Source organism: Sceloporus occidentalis, unplaced genomic scaffold (assembly GCF_023333645.1).
Source record: "Sceloporus occidentalis isolate IW3139 unplaced genomic scaffold, rSceOcc1.0.p SCAF_3, whole genome shotgun sequence".
NCBI classification, from domain to species: Eukaryota; Metazoa; Chordata; class Lepidosauria; order Squamata; family Phrynosomatidae; genus Sceloporus; species Sceloporus occidentalis.
The window spans coordinates 75,548,706-75,566,062 of NW_028316983.1; the positions used below are offsets into that span (position 1 = coordinate 75,548,706).

Here is a 17,357-nt window from a genome sequence, read left to right on the forward strand (position 1 = left end):
TTATCAGACCTTCTTTCCCCTCACCTTCCCACTCGGGCCCTCCGTTCTGGTAGTCAAGGTGGGCTGTCCCAGCCCAGGATTTCCTCTGCCCCATCTCAGATTCGCCCCCTTTTCACTCGCTGCCCCTCATTCCTGGAACCTTCTTCCCCCGTGAGCAAGAGCCATCACTTCTTTAACCAGCTTCAAAACGGAGTTGAAGATCATCCTGTTCAGAGAAGCGTTCCCAGGCATTGCATAATTGTCACTTGTTTATTATTATTATTTATATTATTATAAATAAAGAATAATAATAATAATAATAATAATAATAATAATAATAATAAATGTTCAAGTTAAAGATAAATGGACTGGAAGACATTTTCCCACTTGGCTCATGTTCTACAAATGGAAAGAGGAGAAGTGCCAACTGGTCTTTCATATCAGGCAGAGAAAAGACTTGAGCCAGCAACACCATAGCAGAATCCTTCTTTTTGAGTGAGTGTGCCTGTGTGCCTCTGTATGTGGCACAGCAATAGCTTTCTTCTGGAGTAGACTTTTGAACTGCTAACATCTTTGAAGAAAAGTACCGTAGATTTCCTAGATTTTCCTTCTTTTCTTCTTATTTATTCCTTTTTACTTAACTTCTTGATGAAGTTCAGACTGCACAATTTTAAACATTTTCTTCATTTCCTATATAGCCTCTGTTGAGATTTCATTAGATGCCACAGTTTAGACTATGGGACACTGCAAAATAGCCTTGCCAAAATAACATTTGGGCAAGTTTCATTGCTCCAGTCCCTTTATTTGTTTTGTTTATTTATTTATTCATTGGATTTATATTCCACCTTTCTCCAAAATTAGGATTCAAGGCAGCTTACAATAATTTAAGAAGAATAGAACTAAAACATTAAATATAAAGGTAAAAAATAATTAAATTGTCTCTGTAAAGGGACATGTCAATTTATTTATTTATTATTATTAACCTTTATTTATGAAGCGCTGTAAATTTACACAGCGCTGTACATGCAATCTTTTTAGTTAGACGGTTCCCTGCCCTCGGGCTTACAATCTAAAAAGACATGACACAGAAGGAGAAGAGAGTGGTGGCGGGAAAGGGTAAGAGGTCCAGCAGTTCCTCTCTACCTCCAAGGCCTGGACCAAGGCAGATGGACTGGAGGGAGGGCTTGACTTCATAATGGAAGGTTAATCTTCATCCAGGGAAAATACATACTCTCAAGTAGGATAATACATATACAATACATAGCAATACAGGAAATGGTTCTGAGTTCAAAGAGCAAAAGCACAGTCGGCCCTCCTTATCCACAGATTTTTTATCCACGGATTCAACCATCCAGGGCTTTAAAATGTTTGGGAAAATATATATATATATATATGTGTGTGTGTGTGTGTGTGTGTGTGTGTGTGTATATATATATATATATATATATATAATTTCCAAAAAGCAAATCTTAATTTTACTGTTTTGTATAAGGGACACCATTGTACTACTCAAAGATCCAGCCTGTAAAATCTGTATGTAAAGAGATCTTGTAGCACATTTGAGACTAATTGAAAGAAAGAAAGAAGTTGGCTGAATGAGCTTTTGTAGCCTTCAGTCTGCTTTCTCAGATGCATTTGGTCATTTCAATATAATAATAAAATAATAATAATTTATTAATGCAAATGGGGTGAAATTGTAATGGTTTCATGTGCTACCTTTGGCATAAAGACCTCCTCTAGACCTAAAATGAGACAGAGAGTTTCCAAAATGTGGCAAAATCGAAGCCAACATGCAAAAGAAAAAGAGAGGAATGGGGAAGGCATTGTTTAGGGATAGAGATTTTGGATGAAGCATGGAAGAATTTAGATGCACTCCTATTTTATGGAACTATTCAAATAAACAATAATACTAACAACAACAACCAATATTAAAACAAACAAAAACACAGCTGATAAAGGTCTTAATCACACGACTGAAATTGTAAGTATAATCCAGTGTCATCCTGCGTATTCACGTTATTCCATGAAAGGTTATCAGATGCAATCGCTGGCATGCAAACTCACTGCGAACACAATCACGCACCAATCCACACTTAAGTAAATTCAGTGAACTAGGGAATTCACAAATCCTATTCCCAGGCTACTTCACATTCAATGCGATGTCATTTGGTGTGATATGCATGTCTGCTGTGGCCCTGGCATTCCCCCCGCATCAGTTCCCATGATCCTCCATTCCTTCCTTCCTCCAGGGCCAGGGAGCTTCAAAAAGAGAGAAATCCCATCCCTTTTTATTAGCCCCAAAGAGTTATTCTTCTTCCTTCATTCCTCCTCCTTTGGGGGATGATGGAGTGGGGCAGCCTGGGGAATGGGGGTCTGTTTTCCTCCCCTCAGGGGCATCACAACAAACTTCAACTCCCAGAATTCCATAGCCTTGAGCCACAAAGAATTAAAGTGGTGCCACACTGGGTTATTTCTCCAGTGTGGATGTAGCCTTAGTCACCAGCTCTGGTTCCTACACAGCTTCCCCTCCCCTTTCCCCGCCTCTCCCAGCTCATGGCCTTCAATGGGACTCCCAATGGGACTCCCAATGGGACTCCCAATGGGCCAGGTTAGAACCAGAGAGGACCCAGGCCCCTCACAACCTGGCTGCTGCAATGCTCTCCCAAATGGGAGGGACTCCTCCTCTCCCCCATTCCCCCCATAGCTGGAGACTTAAAGGCACAGACACAGTCTCTCTCTCATACACACAACCATCTGGAGACCCCCACCCTGCTTTTTGGGTTTTCTTGGCAGGTTTATTCAGATGGGGTTTGTCATTGTCATTTTCTGAGGAGGCTGAGAGAGTGTGGCTTGCGCCAGGTCACCCAGTGGGATTCCATCCCTGCCTTCTAGAGTCATAGTCCAATGCTCAAACCAAGCACAAGGTTGCTTTGGACTGATCTGAATTGGTGAATTGCCTAAATAACGTGAAATAAAGGGTAATGACTGACTAAATAATGTGAATTGCCTAAATAACATGAAATAAGAGCTAATAAATGGTAAATAAACGGTACTGCCATCCGCCGGCCTGAGAGGGAATTCACCAGGCAGGTCCAGTTCCATCAGGACTAGCCTGAAGGAAGGAGACGCTGCCCTCCATAACTGCCATTCGCCGGCCTGAGAGGGAGTTCACCAGGCAGGTCCAGCTCCATCAGGACTAGCCTGGAAGAAGGAAGAGCCCTCCCTCCAATCCATCTGCCTTGGTCCAGGCCTCAGAGGGAGAGAAGAACCACTGGCCCTCATCCCCTTTCCCTCCAACATTCTCTTCTCTTTTTGTTTTGTGTCTTTTAGGGCAGGGAACTGGCTCATTAAAAATAATAATTGTAAGCCGCTCTGAGAGCCTTTAGGGCTGAAGGATGGGGTATTTAGGTATAAATACCTAAAACAAACAAACAAACAAACAAGTAATGTGAATTGCATAAAAACGTGAAATAAAGGGTAATGAATGAATAAACAATGTGAAACAAGGAAAAACCACGGGAACCAGAGGCAAGCCCTGCCGGAAGTGTAAAAAGGTCATGATTCAATTCTGCCCTCACTGTACATGTGCAGGGATGCTAATTTGAATTCTAGACTACAAAGGGTAGGTACTCATATGATAACTTCTTTTGCATTCACACTGCTTTGGCTTTGGGGTGGGTGCTGTGTTCTTCTGTGCGTTTGACAACCATTTGCGTAATAATGTTCATTTTTGAATTGGCCCTACTTTCTTTTTTCTTTTTGAAATTGGGAGACATTCCTCCCATGTGATATCGTCCAAAGTCTATTTCCTCCATCAAATTCAACCTCATTTCCTCCACAATCTCAAGAACATCACTCACAGATTTACATAACCCATTTCTCTGTCACTAATTAATGATGGTCCAAAACACACTGCAGAAATAATCCAGTTTAAGACTGCTCAATGGCTCAATGCTAGGGAATTCTGGGAACTGTAGATTTGTGAGACATTTAGCCTTCTCTGTCTGAGAGCTCTGATACCATAATAAACTATAATTCTCTGGATTCTGTAGCAGTGAACTAGGGCAGTTAAAGCAGTCTCAAACTCCATTATTTCTGCAGTGTGTTTTGGACCTATATCGAAAAACTGGAGACATATTTTGGAGACATCCTTGTGAGGCCTCTCTTACTCCATCCAAGTTTACATATGCCAGATAAATTTAATCATTTCAAAGAATGGAGAGACCAAGGACTCTACCACACTCAAGTCCGGTTTATGTGTGGAAAACCTAAAACTAAAGTATCTCTTTCCATTCAACTGCAACATATTAAAACTACATGGTTTCAAATCCACCAAGTCTACTTTTTTTCCACCTGCTTGGCAGCAAAAGGAGAAATCATGGCGGGTTACAGACCGCTGAAATGCGGCGGTCTCCCGCTATCGCTGCTTGCAGCATCCGGGAGCCGCAGCGGCCAAACCGCGCAGCTCCCAGACGCTCCGAGGAAGGAGCACGGAAATCGCGCTCCTTCCTGGGCCCCGGAAAAGACGTCACAAGGTGCTAGTCGCGCACCCGCGGCATCACTTCTGAGGCGCAACGTGCAGACGCACAGCGTCCACTACGTCAATATGGCAGCGGCCGTGTGGAAAGGCCGCCGCCATTTGTTACGGACTCTGTCCGTAATAGGAGTAGGGGTGTCTGGAAGAGACGCCCCTTTTTCAAAATGGGACGTCCTAAGGACATCCCTTATGGCGGTCTGTAACCCGCCCCTGTGTCCACTAACTCCCTACAAGTCACCATGCACAGATAATCATCCACAAAGTAAAGGAGAGGCTACAATGGAGCCCTGGTGGCACAGTGGTTAAATGTCCATACTGCAGCCACTCACTCAAAACCACAAGGTTGCGAGTTCAAGACCAGTAAAAGGGGTCAAGCCTGACTCAGGCTTGCATCTTTCCGCGATCGCTAAAATGAGTACCCAGATTGTTGGGGGCAATTAGCTTACAGTTGTAAACTGCTTAGAGACTGTTAGTTCAGTATGAGGCGGTATATAAATGAAGCTGTTTGTTTTTGTTTTTGTATATAGAATATTAGTGGAGACCACATGGGAATGGCCTTTTTCCCAGATGAATTTGGCAATCATACCTGGGGGTGAACATCACTGACTCAAACTGGTTTCATATTTGGTTCTCTCCCTCTTATAAGGCCAGATCAGCTAACAGAAGAGAAGGAATACAGTGTGCCCGCCTTATACATGGATGTGCTATATGCGGAGTTGAGCATACGCTCTCAAACCGTGAGGAGCGCACGGGGCACAAGGGGCGGCGCATCCCATTCAAATGAATGGGGTGTGTGCCCATGGCATGCACGCATCACTGCACCGCCATGCGCACGAGCCCCATTCAAATGAATGAGGCTCGAGTATAGGCAGAATTCGCCTTACGCGGGGGCGTCTGGAATGGATCCCCCGCGTAAGGAGAGTTTCCACTGTACTTCAAACAATTCACAAATGGTATTTAACACAATCAGCTGTAGTGCTAACCAACATATTTCTCGATCCACCTGGGAGAGGTGGGAAAATATAAATAGCATTATTTATTTATTTATTTATTATATTTCAACAAATATGGAAAACAAAACAGTGGCTCACAGACTGGAAATGTTCAATATACATTCCAGTTCACTAAAATGAGACACAAAAGACTGCAGCAACTATAGGACCCTAACATTAATTTACCACGCAAGCAAAATTATGCTCAGAATTCTGCAGCATACACTCCAACCATACATGGAGAGAGAAATCCCAGAGATACAAGCAGGGTTCAGAAAAGAAAGAGTTACTGGGGATCATTCTGCAAACATATGATGGCTAATGAAGCACAACAAAGAATTCCAAAAAAAGATTAGCATGTGTTTTAGAGATTATCGCAAAGTCTTTGACTGCATGGATCATGAAAAGCTATTGAATGCCCTTAAAGACATGGGAGTGCCAACACATCTGATAATCCTGATGAGAAATCTGTACTTAGGAGAAGAGGCTACTGTTAGAACAGAATATGGAGAAAGCAAATACAGTTGTCCTCCTTTTTCATGGGAGATACATTCTGGACCCCCTTGTTAAAATTGAGTTTCACCTATATTCACAGGAGCACACAGGCGTGCACCATGGGCATTCACTCCATTCATTCTTCCTCCATTCATCCCTCGCACATAAGGGAGGGACACGGATCCAAAGACTGTGAGAATGGAGGGAGGACTGTAGTTCCCAACTGGCAAAGGGGTCAGGCAAGGCTGCAACCTTTCACCCTATCTGTTCAACATGTATGCAGAAAGTATCATATGAAGAGCAAGCTTGACACAGAAGAAGGAGAAGTGAAAATAGGAAGAAGAAATATCAGTAATCTGAGATATGCAGATGTCACCATACTAGTAGCAGAAAATATTGTGGACCTAGAACAACTACTAAGAAAGATCAAAGAAAGCACAAAAGAAGGCTTACTTCTTAAAGAAGAAGCAAAGAGACCACAGATTTACACATATACAACCTAGACAATGATGAAATATTAAAAGAGTTCCCGTGCCTTGGGTTAAATATTGATCAGAATGGGGACTGCAGTTAAGAAATAATAAGAAGACAGAAATGGGGAGGGCAGCTAGGAAAAAATTAGAAAAGATCCTAAAATATACAAATATACAATTAACATTAAAGTTAGAATTGTACAAACTATTGTTTTCCCTATTACTATGTTAGGTTGAGAGAGCTGGTCAGTGAGGAAGCAGATAAGAGAAAAATTAATTCATTTGAAATGTAGTGCTGGAGAAAAGTCCTGAGGACACCAATGGACAGCCAAAAAGACAAACAAATGGGTTCTAGAACAGATCAAGTCAGAAATCTCCCTAGAAGCCAAGATGATAAAGTTGAGGTTGTTGTACTTTGGTCATCTTTTTGGATCCAGGAGTTTTCTTATTTAAGAAAATGGCCACCGGAGCCCTTGTGCAAACAGAGATGGGCCCAGAATGCAACCAGGTGGCAGATTATGTGGCCAAATCCATCTTATAACATCAGAATGTCACCCGATTTAAGATTTAAGACAGCTAGAGGTAAGCCGGTTTTATAAGCAATGTGATAAGCTCCTTTTAGTGGTCTCACACTGGATTATTTCTGCAATGTGTTTGGACCATGGAAACCTTATTGCCTTCCTTCTGGCTGCTGTAAGAACTGAAATAGCTGCCTGCTGCGAGATGGGAGATTTAACTCTGAAAAAATGGTGGACTAGAGTTTGCTATACATGGTTACTTGAAAAACTTTCCTACACCATCAATTCTTGAATTGGACAAAAAACAACAACACCACACTCTGTTTATGAGGACTGGTCAACTCTTATTAATTTTGTTGACACCACCTCACATTTGTCCAAACCACCATCAGGAACTGCTAACTTATGAAGAGACACTTTCTGCTTGAACCTGACTCCATCATAAAAGGCTCCTGAACTTTTGTGTTCATCTTAATCATACAACACCATCTGGATAACTACCCTAATGGAACTGCCTGTTTTTTGTTGTTAACTGTCTTTGAGTTGATCTCGGCCCATGGAAACCCAGTGGATGAGACATCTCCAAGATCCCCTGTCCTCCACTGCTCGGCTTAGTTCTTGTAAACTCATACCAGTGACCTCCTTCATAGAGTCCATCTATCTAGCATACAGCCTTCCTCTCTTTATACTTCCCTCCACCTTTCCTAGGATTATTGTTTTTTTCCAGTGAGTCGTGCCTTCTCATGATGTGTCCAAAGTATGACAGCCTCAATTTTGTAATCTTGGCTTCCGGGGAGATTTCTGGCTTGATCTGTTCTAGGACCCATTTGTTTGTCTTTTTGGCTGTCCATGGAATCCTCGGTGCTTTCCGCCAGCACCACATCTCAAATGAATTAATTTTTTTCCCTATCTTCTTTCTTAACTGTCCAGCAATCACATCCATATATGGTAACGGGGAATACAATGGCTTATGTGTCTAACTTTTGTGCTGAGTTGTATGCACTGTAGAATCTTTTCTAGTTCTTTCATAGATATGCTCCCCATTCTTAATTTTCTTCTGATTTCCTAGCTGCAGTCCCTCTTCCTATCAATGTTTGATCCCAGGTATGAGATTTTTTTTGCTATTTCTATTACTCATTGCCTAGGTTGAATTTGTGTAGATTCTCCATGGTCATTAATTTTGTTTTCTTTATGTTGAGCAGTAAGCATGCCTTTGCACTTTCTTCCTTGGTCATACTTAATAGTTGTTCCAGGTCTGTGAGGTTTTTTGCTAGCATTATGGTGTTATAGTATTATTATTTGTCTGTTAAGCATCCCTTATATGTGTTTTCCTGTTAACTCACATCTAAGCCTGTTTGAACATTTTGTTGTTGTTGATTTAGTATTCTTTGTGAAACTGAAATAAATAAAAAAACTTAAAAAAACCACAGCATAGGTAAAACCATTTTAAAAAAGAAAAATATTTACAGCATTAAAAACAGCACACAGCTTTAATTTTTTTTCTTACACACACATACACTACAGAAGTAAAATTGACACACCAAAGCCTGCCTAAATAAGAATGTCTTTAGATGCCAGTGAAAAGACAGAAGGGAGGGGTCTGACATGATCTCCCATGGAAAGGAGCTCCACTGTCTGGGAGCAGCCACAGAGAAGGCTCTCTCCCAGGTCCTCAACAACTGCGCCTGAGAAGATGGTGGGACTGAGAGGAAGCCCTGCCCTGCTTTAATTTAATGAATTTCTATTTAAAATTCATAATTCTATTTAGTCCACAGTAAACTTTAGCTGAGAGCCAGTGTAGTGTAGTGGTCTGAGTGCTGGACTAGGACTCTGGGAGACCAGGGTTCAAATCCCTGAAAAGCCATGGAAGCCAACTGGGTGATTTTGAGGAAAACACTTTCTCAGCTCAAAGGAAGGCAATGACAAGCCCTCTTTGAATAAATCCTGCACAGAAAACTCCATGATACACTCATTTCCATAAATTGGAAATGACTTGAATATACAGATCAATAAGCTTTAACTAGCAGAATGCTGAGAATGTAGAAAGCTTGGAAGAGGGGCATGATAGAACACCAGAATTCATGTAGGTTTGGACTTTTATTTATTTTCTTTTTAAAAAGAGCTAGCTATTGTTAATTTCTATTTGATAAAACGTGTGCCACTTTGTTCTAAGCAATTATTCCACACTGCACTTCTAATCTATTACCGTGTGCTTTCAAGTAATTTCTTACTTGTGGAAACCCTAGGACAAACCTTTCACAGGGTTTTCTTGGCAAGATTTGTTCAGAAGGGGTTAGCACTTGCCTTCCTCTGAGACATTGTCCTCTGAGACACAAGGTCATCCAGTGGGTTCCCAAGGCTGAGCGGGGATTCAAACCCTGGTCTTCAGAGTCCATAGTTGTAGTCCAGCACTCAAACCACTACACAAAACTAGCTCTTTTAATTTACATCATTACATTAATTTTTTTCTGGAATTTCCTACCAAGATTACTTGCTCACTGTACCTTTATCACTTAAACCTGATTCCTTATTCATTTCCTGTAGATTTATAAAAATCAAATTTAATACAATTGTGAATAGCTTCTAGTCATTTCCAGTTATGAATCTCTCCCTCAATGGGGCAAATAAAAAAACTGGGTTTCAAAGAATTCCTCAAAAGTTGATTCTATTTAGGAATATAACTCTTCACTAAGTTTCTTCTCAAAAGTAGAAATTGATAATTTCAGCTATTTTCCTTTCATTGGGAGAAAGTTTTTGAAAACTACGCAGTTTTCAAAGGCTATCTGCAATTCAAGACTTAGTCTGTGCAAGCTTCACACATGGTTGTTTTGCACAGAAAACAACATTTTCTGCATGGAAAATTATATTTCAACACAGAAGATGATGTTTTTGATGCAGATCTCGCATGTGCAATTTTTATAGAGACTCAGTCCTGAATTAAAGCATTTTCTGTGCAGAAAAAAGGTTTTCTGTCAAGAAATTAATATTTCTGAATTGAAATATATCCCATGCAGAGAATGCTGTTTTCTGTGCGAAACATCCAGGTGCAAACTTTCTACATAATATGCACCAACCTACAAAGGTTCTCATCAGTTCAGGATTCTTCTCATCAAGTATGAAGTCAAAGGCTTTCATGGCTAGCATTCATGGTTTTTTGTGGGTTTCTCAGGCTATGTGGCCATGTTCTGGAAGAGTTTATTCTTGATATTTCACCAGCATCTATGTCTGGCATCTTCAGAGAATGCTGGTATGGAAGGGAGTGGGGTATATATACTGTGTGACCCTTGGTTGAGAGGAAGTGATTTACATCTTATTCTCTGTGTTAGTCTGTTGTTGAATGGCAGCATATCTAATTAATGCTCCATTGTCCAAAAACCCCCTGACCCTGGGTGGTTTTCATTTGCACATGTTAAAGTCTTGATTTTAGTCTTTTTCAGGACTAGTAGTCAAACTTTGTTTACTTTAAGGGGTCTTTTTCCTTTCCTGTTGAAGTTGTCTAGGTGTTTGTGGATTCCAGTAGATTCCCTGTGCATTCTGACCTGATAGTTGCTGGCATGGTCCAGAATTTCAGTGTTTTCAAACAGCATTTTATGCTCTGGTTGGTTTATAATATGTTCTGTTACTGCTGATTATTCTGGCTGACCCAGTCTACAGTATCTCTTGTGTTCCTTGATTTATGTTTGAACATTGCATTTGGTGGTCCCTGTGCATTTGGTGGTCCCTGTGTAGACTTATCTGTCAGGGATTTGAAGGGTTAAAACACAGCACACAGGGAAATGCTTGATTTGTGTGTGTTTGGCCATGAGCATTCAGCAGAAGGACAAGGTTGATTAGCACAGCTGATGCTCATTGGTTCAAGGACACTTTAGTGTATAGGTGCACGTAGTCATGGATGAAGAAACCACCTGGCTGGATTGCACAGGGGACACTTGTCATGGTTACACACAGGAACTCACTGGGTTTGGGAGACCACATGGTCTGGAGTCTATATAAACCCAGGGGTTGCAAGTGAAAGCTTGTGAGTTTGTAGTAGGAGTTGGTTTGGTATGTGTTGTGGAGTTTGGAGAGATCTGTATTTGTATTATAGCACTGTGAATAAAGAGCACTTTGGGAGACTTTGCTTCTCTGGTGGTTTATCAGAAGAAGTCTGGCATTGGTTTGCTGTGTGTCCCCGGAGGTTCCTGCTTTGCTTCAGTTCCTGGAAGACATCCAGTTACTGTTATCTCAACTACTTTTGGAGCCACGCTTCAGCTTCTAAAATTGCTAGCTCTGCTACAAAGGTCTGATTTAACCCCAGGACTCGTTTGAGTTGCTGACAGTGGTTGTTGGACCCCAGCAGTTGCGCTGACATTATCTGTGTTTGTAGATCATTGGGAGGTTGTGTTTCCTCACCTGTTTCCCTTTCACCTGTCTGTGACTCCTTTAACATATGGTAAAAATACCTTCCCTTTGGGTGGCTGTTTGTCTTCACTCCTGCAGGTTTTTCTGTGTCTGGCAGCCCTTCTGATATCAGAGCTGGAGAAACCATGAGCCTGTACAGCCCAGTCTCAGTGCTCCATCTTCCAGGAAGTGGGGTTCACAGATCCTTTTTGTCTGCCGCTGCCCATTTTTGCCCCACATGGAGGCCGCATCAACCAAACAGTGTGGCCTCCAGTGGGCATAAAAAGAACCCGCTCTCAGTGTGGATGGGGGCGAGCCATGATGGTGCCCAGATGGTGTGGTAGGGCTCAGGAGTGTGCGGATGCTTCACTCTCCCGAGCCCTCAAATTGTCCCCAGGCCACTGCTTTGCACCAGTCTGTACCATGTCAGTGTTTTATTGTGCTTCTTTTTTTTACCTGGATGACAAAACTGTAGCAGGAGATTATTGGCCACAAGAGTTAACCTATCATGATGTGGGATAACTGGTGTTCATATTTCTTTTGATATAACACAGTGAATGGTATCTGTTCCATTGTGGTTAACATTTTTTACCTTAGCAGATAGAAGAATATCCAAAAAATCCAAGTATCGCCTGTTTTGAATTTTTTTGAGCTCGCCTTCCTCCCTGAATGATTTCTTTCTTTCTTCTATTACATTTTCTGTGACAAAAGTTAAGAAATTGAGATTTCAGATGTATGTAATAACAATACTGTCCCAACAACAAAATGAAAATCTGACATATTGCTTTTTGGAGAGAGTTAGATCTGTTTTAAGGCTGAGCAGCAACTGAAGAAACACCACTGTTTTACTGTTTTACTTTTTCATTTTGTTATAACCACTTCAACAACAACAACAACGATCTTCAGATCCATTAGAAGCCAACAAACAAACATTGTGGGGCCACGGGCCTGTGATAAATACTTGGCCTATTTGGACATCTGCTGAGGCCCATGCCCCAAAATGGAGACACAACCAATCATGGGAACTCTCTGGCCTTCTCCTTGTTGTTCACCTACTGCACCTAGGGAGGAAGTCAGTAGCAATAAGGAGGAGGAGGAGGAGCAGTATCCTCAGCATGCATCGTATTTCCCCCTTCTTTTTCTCTTTTCCTTTCTCTCTCTCTCACAAAAAAGTTGCCCACTGGGTCAAGAGAAAGAGAAAAAGATATAACTAAAGGGACATCTGGGAAGAGAAGAGGGAGAGAGGAAAGTTTTGCCAGAACCTGCTTCCCCTTTCAATCTCTTGTGCCTTCTGAAAACTGCTCCAAAGAATTAGGGAGGTCCCAGAACAGGATAAAAGGCAATGCAAGGGACTGAAGGAGGGAAGGAAAGATGTGAGAGAGAGAAACATGTTGCTGAAATAGTGCCCGTGCAGCCCCTAGAGCACCTGTGGGGGGCAGAGTAGCTCCTGTGGAAGGGGGGGCCAACTGGGTGTCACCCCCCCTTCTGGGGTGTCACTTGGTGCAGTCTGCCCCCTGACCCCCAGTGACGCTACTGTATTTTAGTGCAAAAAATAGTGTCTTTTGAACAAATACCATATTATCTCTGCAAAAATGTTGTGAAAAGCTCCTAAAATGTGGAAAATCTCCAAAATGAAGAAAACCTCTCATAATTTTGAAATGCTTTATTCTTGTGAATAAAACAAATGAAGGTTTATATTTCCATTTAATTTTCTTGTAAATAAAGAGTAATCAGACTGAGTTGGTGTTACCTGTATATTTGTGGGCCAATCTGCAGGCTTTCATGAAGTGTCGTCCAGCTGAAGTGAATGGGTATATAATATCATTCCTATATAAGATGTTACGTATTCTTTGAGCCACCAGATAGGTCAGGTCATAAACAGCTTTGATGTAATGATCCAACTCTCTGAAAGAAAAGGCAAGCAGTATTCTAAAAAGTAATTCTATAAGAATGGGCATGATGACAAGAAGAATCACTTTGGACATACTAACTTGCAAGTCTGGTTGCTGCTCTGGGAAGTAAAGACACATTTCATGATACTGTCCAGAGTCATCAAGCTGACGTATTCCACAATCTCCACAGACGTCCTGTTGTCTTTGGCAATGAGCTTCTCCCATTTATCCTAACACAGAAAGTAAAGATTAGGATAATTAGCAGTCTAAATTAGAATAGATGGAATAGGTCAGATATCACAGGTCAGATATCAGTGTGTGCTTGTCATATGAACACTTCTGTCAATGTAGAGAACCTTGTCAATTGATAATATTCATAAAAGTTAAGGTCATGTGAGCTTGCTGTGCCCACATTTATGTAGATGGGAAACAGTAGCTTCTTGCTAAACATTTCCCAGTCAGTCTATATACAAATGGCAAGTTATTTCATTAGTCCCAGTCATCTTCCCCAGTCTGTTACCTTCCAGATATGCTGAACTACATCTTTTATTGTCCTCTAATGAGTTCTGAAGACTAGATCATAATTTTTGACAGTTCAGTTTTACTCCAGACTATTTTCTTTTTCTCAATATGAATGAAGTAATGGTAGCAGCAGTAGGAGCAGGACTACATACCAACATGACTTTTGTTGAATCTGCAATCTGTGCTATGTAAGGTTTCAAAATATCATAGTGGAACCCTGGAGTTAACAGGCGGCGGTGCTGAAACCACTTTGGTCCATCTAGGACTAGAAGCCCTTTTCCTACAGGCACAAAGAGCAACATTTTATTCAGAACATTACAGGGCTTAATGATAATTAATCTTTCTCTCATGAAAAGAGGCATGGATTTTGGTGAGGGAAACTCTGATGTCTTACCCTCCTCCAATGTCTCACAAATGAAAACCAGGACACTTGTGAGCAAGCAACATCAGAATGTGGTCAAGATATGCCAAAGGCTGGTATAAATGGAAGTGCTTTTTGTCTTAGACTTACACTGGTATGGGAGAACTTCAAAAGACAGAGAATGAATTGATATTTTAACTTTTCGGAATGGCTGGAGTTCACTTAATGCATATGCAGTGCATATACCTAATATCAAACATTTACCATTTATCATCTAACTAACTATTTATTAATTACAGTTTTACATACCAATCCAAGGGACGAAAAAATGATAAGGGATCATAGATTTGGGATCTGAAAAATATAATAGAAAGGATTCTTAAAAAACAACCAAAAAACCCCCAAAAGAATAGAATCAAAGGTAAGCATAGTCTGTAACATTGCAGTAGTATATATACTGGTAGGAAATCTCTAGTAGATTCAAAGTCTGAAGCCCAGTACAAATTAGCTTTATTCAGACTTTTTTCTAGACTATTCCATGCTCTAGAGCATTTTTGTGTATCTTCTTTCCTTATGTCTTCCCTTTCTCCCAAATCAATCTTTCCTCTAATATTTTTGTCTTGCTGCGTGATTCCCTGAAGTTGTCTCTTACACTTCTAGTCTGACATTTATGTTCCTTAGCCCCCTGTTTTTTCCCAAAATATGAAACATGTTAAAACTGAATATCTTATGAATTCAGTTCTTGTTCTGTATCTTTCATTTTTTTTATTTTTGTGTTTTCATACTATTTTTATTTCCCTGTAGGTAGGGTTGCCATATCCCAGCGGCTCCTGGGACAATCCCGCTTTTGGAGGAACCGGGCCCTCCCCGGCCTGGTTCGCCCCAAATCCCGGCCCATATCCTCTGGGCCGGGCCCGCTCATGCGGCCATTGCCGCGGCCGCTAATGCGCACGGCCAGCCACCCACCTCCTCCTCCTTGCCAGCGCCGCCCTCCTCCTCCTCCTCCGCCGCAGCGCCGCTCTCCTCCGCGCGACTCCGCCCCTGCCCTTCTGCCATTGGCCGGCCAGCCAGCCAAAGGGGACGAGCTCCTCTTTTTAGCCCCGCATGGCTGCAACAGTGCGTGCTCACCCCGATAGTGCGCCCGTGTGCGGGGCTGGAAAAGGGGAGCTTGTCCCCTTTGGCTGGCTGGCCAATGGCAGAAGGGCAGGGGCGGGGCTGTTTCCAGCCCCAGTGTGCCATTGGCCAGTGCCAAAGAGCAGACGGAGCTTTGCAGGAGGAGGAGGACTAGGAGGAGGAGGCAGAGGAGGACCAATAAGGGTAGGCCTCTGGGCCAGGGGGAGGGGAGAGCGCCATTTCCAAATGGCGCTGAGAAAGAGGAAGTGGAGAGTTGAGTGGCCATTTCGGCTCTGCCTTATTTCTTTTTTTAATTAATTTTTATTATTAGAAATAAACAACCCTGCCTTTTTATTTTATTTTTATTTTTATTATTAAAAAAACAACCTTCCTTTTTATTTTATTTTTATTATTAGAAATAAACAACCCTGCCTTTTTATTTTATTTTTATTATTAAAAATAAGCAACCCTTCCTTTTTATTTTATTTTATTATTAAAAATAAACAACCCTGCCTTTTTATTTTATTTTTATTTTTATTATTAAAAATAAGCAACCCTTCCTTTTTATTTTATTTTATTATTATTATTAAGTAAAGCCGTGTTCTATGCCCAAATGTGCTGTTTGGAATGGGGGGAGGGGGGTTGGCCAGAAAGGGAAGTACATTTCTGCCATCTGTCTAGGAATAATGTCAAAATGTCCTCGATTTTGATCATGCCTAAGAAACATGCATTTATATTAACATTTTTTTAAAATCATCAATTTTTTTCACATGTCCTCCACTTTAAAAAATGTGTCCTACATTTGAAAATGTTGTCCTACATTTGTCCTGGTTTGGAGGTCCTGACTTATGGCAACTCTACCTGTAGTAGTTTTCTCCCAATCCTTCCATTCATTTTTCATTCCAAATTTATTTAAATTCCTCTTTCCAACTGTTTACATTCTATTGAAGTTTCTTTTTTTGCTACTTCTTGTGCCTTGTCAGTACTCTATTTGGTGTGTCCCTATGATGAGACCTTATTCGGTGGATTCTTATCCTTTCCAATATTTTTTTACTTGCATTGGTTCATTTCTTCTTTTTACTGCAGTATAGGTATGTTTCATATTCCTCTTTCAAATATGTTTATAAATACATGAATCTTATATCTTCTGCCTGGTGTGATGAGTTGGCATGTCTTGTCCATACAGTAGTTTAAGAAACAAACAGTGCTGAAACAAACACAAATGATCTACTGTTATTAGAAATTAGTGCAATGCAGTGGCATATAGGTTCTGACTAAGAAGCAAAGGCACCACTGGCTCCAAGAACAAACTAAGCATCTTATTGCATGGTTTACTAATCCATTTTACCACTATCTGGCTTAGGTCTTAATTTGGGCTGCATTCTGATCTTATTGGAAGGTTTTTGCCACCGAATCTGTTGCCAGAATACATCCTGGGTGCATCCATGCTTCCAGGAGCACTCTGGATGCATCCAGGATGTATTTGGGTGGCAGATTAGGTGGCAAAAACCTTTTGATAAAATCAGGGTGCAGCCCAAATTTAGACTTAAACCAGGTAGAGGTAAAAGAGATTATTAAACCATGTGATAAGCTCCTAAGTCTTTATTATATGACCTCCAGTCTAAGGAACTTATCACCCAGCATTTTAAACCGTCTCTAGACTCCCACACTGGAGCCAGGATGCGAGATCACACACTAGCCTCCTAATGGCCAGCTGCCATCAGCCCAAGTCCCAGCCATGCTCTACCAGCACTTTTTAGAATCCAGAAAGCTTTCTGATTTCTCAACAGTGCTGGTGAAGTGTGGCTGGGACCTGGGCTGATGGCGGTTCAGTAGCGATTTACTGTGCGATAATCCTCCATCCTGCGTTCTGGCTCCAGCACGGGAGGCTGCATGATAAGATCTTTGGGAGTTACCAAGAGAGAGATTATAATCTAACTACATCCCTAGCATGGTGTTGGAGAAGAGTGGGAGTGAAAAAAGGAGTGAAAATTTCCCTGAGAGTATCAGTTTACATCTCAAAGGGAACAGGATAGGCAGACCAAAAGGGTCCCACTAATAGATAGGTAGACTTCAGGTCACTCTAACAATCTAA

At 41.4% G+C, this 17,357-nt stretch overlaps 1 protein-coding gene across 1 annotated transcript in view; it reads right to left on the bottom strand.

The window, feature by feature from the left end:
- Positions 1-17,357, bottom strand: part of LOC149316254 (cytochrome P450 4B1-like) — a 50,085-nt gene that overhangs the window by 16,463 nt on the left and 16,265 nt on the right. Inside the window, exons 4-8 of the mRNA XM_089515094.1 lie at positions 14,459-14,503; positions 13,941-14,068; positions 13,366-13,496; positions 13,125-13,279; positions 11,967-12,073 (exon numbers count right to left, since the gene is read on the bottom strand). Of these exons, the coding sequence (XP_089371220.1) occupies positions 11,967-12,073; positions 13,125-13,279; positions 13,366-13,496; positions 13,941-14,068; positions 14,459-14,503 (566 nt within the window). The remainder of the gene's footprint in view (positions 1-11,966; positions 12,074-13,124; positions 13,280-13,365; positions 13,497-13,940; positions 14,069-14,458; positions 14,504-17,357) is intronic.